Raw genomic sequence first — 8106 nt, forward strand, 5'->3', positions numbered from 1 at the left:
AAGGAAAAAGAAAAGGAAGAGATGTCAGTCTAAAATCATGACAATGAGTGAGAAGGTTACTTTATAGCACTAAGAATTGCAGAAAGGCACCCAAGCACAAGGTTACTGACCTCCTTTATAGACCTAAAAAAAGATACAGAAAGCAACTTTGTGAGCACAATTAAAAGTAGAAGGAAGGGTTAATTGATGTGAGAGAAACCACAGAACAAAAAAAAGAAAAAGAACCTTTCATCGTCAAGTAATTACCTCCAGGCAGGAACTCCATGATTAGGTAGAGGTTTAGCTTATCCTGAAAACTATAGAACATTTTCACAACCCACAAACTGTCTGCCTCCACTAGAATGTCACGCTCCGCACGAATGTGGCCAACCTGGAGGTATATGCATTTGATTAATGACAAGCTTTCTCTGCTTTATTAGATTATGTATATCTGTTTAAACAATTTAAATACTGTTTTGAGTATTAAATTGTAATGATGCAAACGATCTAATTTATGCTTAGGCAAACCTACTAATTCAAAATTGACAACATTTGACTTGAAGGTATTCGGTGATGAAAACTTGAGTGATGAAAGGCTTTAAAAATGGCAAAATGAAAGGATTTAATGCAAACAGCAACTTGAACTGCGTTATCAACTGAAACACTGATTAATTAAAATTACCATTGTTTTGCATCTTTTTGTTCCAATCATCCTGTAGAGAGCCCCAAGATGAGGCTCTCTACACAGTCCTGTCTCAGGTTTGCATTGGTACCTGAGTGACAATGTCCTGGTTAAAATTCTAGAACATAATGTCACAGCATTTAGTCACTGCTGTGCACAAAGTAACTGCTCAATCAATTCTTCCAGAACTGAAATATAAAAATACTAAGAAAAGGTACAGATTCAAATTTATGAATTTCCAACGTTCTACTTTTATTAAAATAGCTAAGGGGACTAAGTTGCCTTAAAAGTTTGGGAGAACAGGTAAAATTACTTCAGTAAAATAATGTTTATCAAATTTACCTTATTTACTTCAAATATATTCACAGTAATCAAAACATGGCTACGTACTATCAAATCCTGTCCCTTTCATCTTTCATAAGCCCCAGCTCAAGTCATTAATAGGAGTCTTGATCTCAACATGCTACTGGGCACATAATAAGCTGAAGGGCCAGAGGCGCCAAGGCTCATGAGCTGGCACTTCTCTGGGCAAACTCAGTCTCTGCTGTTCTGTTTGACACGATGTTCTGCATGCTTTTTGTTTTACTGGATTGTCTTCAACAGAGCCAGGCAGGCTCCCTTCCATTCGGACATAGAGCCCACCCTTCTTTCCTATCTTACATGTTCTCAGTTTTCTATGCTAACTCCCGGGGGGGGGCGGGTCTGAAGAATTTGAGTTTACATCCTTAGCCAGTCCCTGCAAAAAACTGTTAATAGCTTCTTTGGGGAAAAATGTAATAGCTTCACTGTTGCGGAAAACTTGCATTTTTACAATGCTACTTAAGATATGAGGGTGAGGAAGATGGAAGATATGGGTGATACAAGGAATAGTGTAATGAAATCATGAAGAAGCCAAGTAAGTAAAGCATCTATCTTTACTCAGCCTTAATACAAAAGCAAAGCTTTTGGGAAACAGCTGTGTCACTTGCTGAACTATAGCAAGTGTCCTTATCAGACACTAACTGGACAAAGCAGTCTCAGCTGCCTCTGCTTCCCCTGGCTCCCGCTAAGGCCTTTGCCTGCTTCAGGAAGCCCAATAAAGGGGAGGCATCATGTTAACGTTTGTCACTCACCTTGAAAGACAGCATAGTGACTGCAACGTTTCCCATTTGTCAAATGGAAAGCTACAGTCTCTATGAATACACCTTGCCCTTCTCTCCTGGGACTGAAACAGCAGTTAGGAATCCTGAGATCTAGGCGTGGAGTCAGGTGAATAAAGGGCAGGGGAAGGAAGAGCCAGAGGGGAACTTACACCGAAGTCTCCCTTGTCCTTGTTCCATTAATATTTAATGGGGTGGGGATCACATGCCTGCTGCTATCCTAACCATTAGAAGAGAAGCAACAAAAGTCAGTCTTTTGTCCCATCCTGACACTATGCTTGCATCCCAACTGAAGGTCTTCCTTTTGCGTGGAAGCAAAAGACTCAATGCTGTTCTTTTATCTCTTAAAACTTATTTTCCAGGTAGCAGAAATGTCCATGTTACAGGACAGAAGAACAACCTAAACTTCCAGTGGGTGGTTTTAATTCCTCCCCAGTTTAATAAAGGCCAACATAACAACTTCCCCTCTGAATAAGGTAACTATACTACAAAAAAGTTAAGATTCCGATTCTAAATTTTTTTAGTCCTCCAAAAATGAAGAATTTGCACTGATCTACTCCACTCACCCAGCACAAGCGTTTTGCATACTTCTTCAAGATGGCCAGTCCAGTGGGAATCTGTGGCCAGAAACTTTCACTGAAGCCAAGTGAGGTCAAAACTAGGAGCTGAGTCATCAGTCATCAGCATACTAAGTCAGTGTGCCATCTAAAACTCTAACTTCCACAGACATTTCCTTTCCTTTTCGTACAAAAAAAAATTATAATTGATTTTGAAGAAGCTACACTATCTAAGAGAATGCCCTCTGTTATCATGCTGAGCGACAGACATATGCTACAAAGGACTAATACCTTTGAAAATCGTGGGTCCTTCTCTGGAAAATTTTACTCTGAATGATCATTATTTAATAGACAGATTCTGAGTCTTGGGTAAAGCTAAAAGATGTATGTCTTGTAAAAATAAGACATATTTGTGAAATACAAAGTATACTGACTAGTCAGTACAACTTTATATTTTCTCAAAATTAATTGAAACTCTTTTGGTGCTTATACCCCCAAACCACACACTAATTTTTAGAAGCTACATAAATAAGACAGCTGTGCATGTTTAATAATGTCAGTACTGGTATAAACTGCAGAGCCTGCAGTGCCAAGGTGCTTGTAAGTTACTCTCATCACAAAATTTCTGGGAGCCTAAAGTTACATGATAATTAAGGAGAAAATTAAAATTCAAAATTCTGAGGTGGCTTCCGTGACTATACCTGAGTTAGAAAGGACTAGGTCTGGATACAGATCCAGCCTGCTCTTGGGCTCGGGCCTCACATGGGAATATGGGATCTCTCTTTGTCCTGCAGCATCTGACCTCCTATAGGGTATATGCAGTCATCACTAACTACAATCTGTTCTTCAGCAACCAGCTCAACTAAACTAGATTCACAGAAAGTCTGCATTTGTGTTTTTAAAACCCTGTCCCATATCTTAAATCGTACTTATTTTGCATAAAGTACTTATGTGTCTTATAAATCTATTTGCAAAGTAGTTTAGGTTTTAGAAAGTTTTCTTAAACACTGAAGGAGAATCTGCATTATATTTTTTTCAAATACATTTAGAAATTGGATTTGAAATCCAGTCTCATCAGGTAGTAATGAGTTTCTCAGAAGACCCAACTTTGGCGTAAGTGTACAAAATGAAGTTTATTAAGACACATTTTAAATTCCAAATTCTGATCCCTAGGCCTCAGTTCCAAGGTGCAGATACAATTTATGTCTCTCAGCATTCAAGAAGTGAATGTGCTACTACAGCAAATATGATCTCAAAAAAGGGCTCCTCCTGACAAAGATCTTTTAGGGTCAACTGGGGAACACAAATAGCAGGCGCAACTCTACTCGGTTTTCAATTTTAATGACTGCACATAATACACAAGTATTACTGATACTTTTACAATATATGTAACTCCTTTTATGGTTAAAGAAAATATTATCTGTATATATGACAAAACAAAGACAATAATAAGAATACGTGTTTTAATTAAACAGAAAGATCGTTTTAGGAGACAAAAAAGCACCACTACTATGGGGCTTTACCTGCTCTTTCTCAAGCATATCTGCTTTACGGAGTATTTTCATTGCATACACATGCCCTGTGTCTTTCTTCTGTACCAGCCGTACCTAAAAGTTATAAAAGAAGTACCAAGTCAAGAGTTCTCAGTGCCAAACTAATGCTTTCACATACTGTAGGAAATAATAATTATACTGAAAATGTATTAGATTTTAATATAAGCAACTAGCAATAAGGGAACAGAAGAAAATGTTTTCATTATTCCAAAATGGATACACTACACAGAGTCAAGTCAGCTCAGGGGACAGCCTCAAATATTTCCAACTCTGAATAACTCTGGTTCCCTAGTAAAGCAAATCCATCTCATTTAAAACCCCCACTTTTGAACCTGAAGACTCATTAAATCCTTGGCATATGTCACCCAACCTGTTTAGAAAACCTGTAGATGATAACAACATTTAAAACCATTGGTTGAAAGCTCATGATATAGGGAAAATGTCTGAAAGGAGAAAAACCCAAAATGTACCAATGAGGGAAATGGGATTCTATAGTTGTTGTTGGTTTTTTTTTGATTTTTCAATGTTTTTAAAAAGAGAGAATTTTGTGATGAAAAGAAAACTGATGGCCTACAAGTCTAAAGAAAAACTTCTTATCAACCACCTACACCCCCTCCTCCTCTTGAACAAATGCCCCTTCTCACTGCACCTTTACTCCTGTTTTTCCTGACCGAGTCCCATCCCCTTCCTTACTGATACAAAGCTCTTTGCTGTAGCTTTCCCGCCCTATTGGTCAACAGGGATTCTGAACTTAGGGATCAATTCAATCTATCACCTCTAACTACATACCATCACCTCCCCGAGGTACCGGTTCTTGATAACATGCAGCTCCTTTTATACAAAGATAATAAAATGATTCTGTCTTCCACTTCGATTTTTTCCATTAACAGGGATGACTTTGCATACAAGCCTTCCCCAACAGACCTGCATGACTAACTGGGCCAAAGTTCTAAACGCTGTCAGAACTCTACTGTTCATTTCCATACATTTCTAAAGTTCTTTACCTTGTTCCCTTAGGCCCATCTTTTTCAAGCTTTTGAGCCAACCTGACAAGATGAAATAAAGGATGGAGACACACTGCCAGCTTGCTTCTGAAAGGCAGTGGGGAAAGTCAGACCAACGTCGACTTCTGGCACCGCTGCTCAATGGCTGCATGACAGTGAACATTACACACTCGCTAGTCTAGTTTCATCGCCTATAAAATGAGTTACACTCCTAATAATAAGAAAGAAAAATCTGAATAATAAGTACTGATTTCTTTCTCTATTTCAACTCTCCCTCCAGATCAAAAACTTAAAGCATAAACTTGGTCGCTGGCAAAACAGAGACCAATCAGAGCTCTGGGATTACGCAGAGGGAAGAGAGGAGGCCAGAGAAGACAGGGGGGACAGTCAAGATACAGAGCTAGCACACAACTGTCCCATATTTCAGTTCTATCAACTATCATGAGTTCATGGTATGTTTGAAGCTTTAAAGGTCTGTGGTACTTTTGTATTTAATAAGTAGAATTTACCTCACCAAATGCTCCTCTGCCTATTACTTTCAAGGACTCAAAATCTTCCAATCCAAGTCTTGTTCTCTTCAAACGGAGAAATTCTGTTTCCTTCCGAGCATGTGCTGATCGCCTGAGTCGTTTCTAATGTTTAAATAAAAGGAGAGGGGTTAAAAAAGGGAGGGGCTGAAATCCTGTAACTCTGCAACCAAGTTGGATTTGTGATTCCACCCATCTGGTAAGTAGGGCCACACCACACTAATCTTTCCACACATTAAATCACCACAGAAGAACCCTTAAAAGTTGCTTCTTCCTTTCTCTGCCTTTAGATGCAATAAACAAATCAGACGGAACAGATGGAGGGATACCTCCTCTGAGGATAATTAACCTACCTCAACAATCCCAGATTCTAGCTTTCCTAATGAAGGAAAGACAACTAACATTTCCCTTTAATCTTTTTTATATAAAATTAAAATGTTTTTTTAATTTCCCTCTGGGCTTTTTACACAATGCAGTTCATTTTATGCTCAGTTCTTATACTCCAGTATTCTAATATTCCTGGAAGTCCTAGGTGGTTTTCACCATTTTCCTGGGTGCTATTATTCATTTCTATTTTTGAAGTGTTCCACTACCATTTCAGTTCCTTACACAGCTCCTTCTTAACTCTATTTTTCTCCTACCACATCTGTGGGCATAGGGGGGGTGAGGGTGAGGGGGTTTAGGGGGGCTAACTTGAGAGGTAATTTGCCTTGATAATGAATTCAGAAATTTGCCCGTTGCTAAGGAGATCTTTCAGTGAGATCTATACGTTATTATTGGCTTTTTAAAGATCTTCATTTGATTTCAACCCTTCCTTTTCTTAGAATTCTAAATCCAATTAATTATAATTGTGCCTAGAAAATTCTTCTTCTCCCTTGTGGTACTCTTCTCCTTCTGAAACACCTAAATCCAGAAGTGTTCCAATCCCCATAAGCTTCTGCTGGGCCAAACCCGTCCCCTACGCACCAAGGCTAACACTTACTACACAAGGCATCATCTTCCATACTAATTTCAAGGGAGAAAAAAAGCACAGTATTACCTCTTCATCTTTTAGGCCTTCTTCTTCCATCACTTTTTCTAATTTCTTTTGTCTAGAAATAAAGCATGTGGAATTAACATTTGAATAACTTTCTGGAACATCTATACAAACTTTTTCAAAAAGAATTATTCCGGCCCTCCCTGGTGGTGCAGCAGGTTAAAGCACAGCACTGAGAAGCTAAAGCCACTTCCGCATGAGTTCGATCCCCACCTGCCCCGGAGGTGACCACATGGCGTGGCAGACCTCTCCTGACCTGCCTGCTGCTCCCCTCAGCAGTGTACTTTGTCGATCTCCCTGTTCTGCTCCCCACTCTGTCTCTAGTGAAGTCTCTCGCCGCCCCTGAGCCTCTGGCCTGTACCCCAGTTCTGTATGCCCAAATAAATAAATCTTTAAAAAAATAATAATTATTCCTTTGTTCTAAGATTTTTAATAGTTTTTGCATGTAAGAAACAAAGTGTAGCTCCCTGGCCAGGGATGAAACTCAGGCCACTTTGTCATGGGAGGTTCTTCATGGTGATGGCACTGAGACTTAACACCTACGCCACTAGGGAGGCCCTATAGAAACAGTTTTTTAATGATAAACAGACAAAACTCAAAGTGCATAATTAAAGTCAAAAAATACAATTACCAAGATATGTGAAAAGATTCCCACCCTTTGTTACTTCTACATTTTGAAAAGATTGTATAAGATATGACTGCAACAAAGGATCTTATTTTGAAATGACAAGTTCTTTCTTATGGGGGGGAGGGGTATCGGTATTTCCTCCTTAACAGACCACAAAACAGTCAGGGTTTGATAACCTATTATATCAGGGTGTTTCTCTCCTCTCCTTTACTGAACCCTACTTCCTTTATTTTCAACTCTTCCTCTTCCTCCTGCCATAAGCAAAAAGCAAAAAGCAACAAAGGTAAAGGCAGAATTTGGAAATTCAAGGGGCGGAGAGGGTGTGGTAACGATCAGAAGGTGAGAGTGGCACTACTGTCACAACTTAAGGCACTAAATACTCAAGAGTACTTAACTTGAGAAACCACATCCGTGCATAATATAACCTCCAGTCTCATGCTGACTGAATAAAACTAAACAAGTAAAACTTCTTATGGTCAATTCCACACAACCTTTATTTATTCAAAATAAAATACTGAAAGTGCATGGTCTGGAATCCCCCCTTCATCACTTAGCAACAACTGTCAGGCAAGGCAAGCAGCTCGGAGCAGATTAAAAGCTGGGGTGCAAGAAGTAATACTTGGAACCTGTGTGGCTGAGGCACACAGTGCTTCAAATGCCACACTACGAGAAGATGGGCTCTTAGTCTGTCCCAGACAGAGGGTGTGCGCAGGAGTGGTGTGGACGGGCAGCTGAAGGACTGGCGAGGCAAGTCATTAACAAAGACTGGCGAAGTGAAAGTTACTGCAGTGATTCAGGTGTGCAGTAAAGATCTGGAGCAAAAGCTGGAAAATTCGGGTGAAGTAAACTGTTACTGCTACTGAACAACCAGCAGGAGTCAAAGGAAAAGTCCCATAATTTCTTGTGCTGGAGGATAATGATGCCACTCACCAAAATGTGAAACACAGAGAGGAACATGGGAAGATATGTGTCTAAATTCTCAGGAAATGGAAAGACCTACT

General features: G+C 39.5%; 1 protein-coding gene across 2 annotated transcripts in view; it reads right to left on the reverse strand.

Annotated features, from left to right (window-relative positions):
- Positions 1-8106, reverse strand: part of STK38 (serine/threonine kinase 38) — a 38693-nt gene that overhangs the window by 18156 nt on the left and 12431 nt on the right. For both annotated transcript variants that reach the window (XM_004673425.2, XM_012722914.1), the window contains exons 3-6: positions 6481-6532; positions 5424-5546; positions 3881-3964; positions 247-370 (exon numbers count right to left, since the gene is read on the reverse strand). In XM_004673425.2, the coding sequence (XP_004673482.1) occupies positions 247-370; positions 3881-3964; positions 5424-5546; positions 6481-6532 (383 nt within the window). The remainder of the gene's footprint in view (positions 1-246; positions 371-3880; positions 3965-5423; positions 5547-6480; positions 6533-8106) is intronic.

Source organism: Condylura cristata, unplaced genomic scaffold (genome assembly GCF_000260355.1).
Source record: "Condylura cristata isolate star-nosed mole 26May11 unplaced genomic scaffold, ConCri1.0 scaffold00001, whole genome shotgun sequence".
Taxonomy (NCBI): Eukaryota; Metazoa; Chordata; class Mammalia; order Eulipotyphla; family Talpidae; genus Condylura; species Condylura cristata.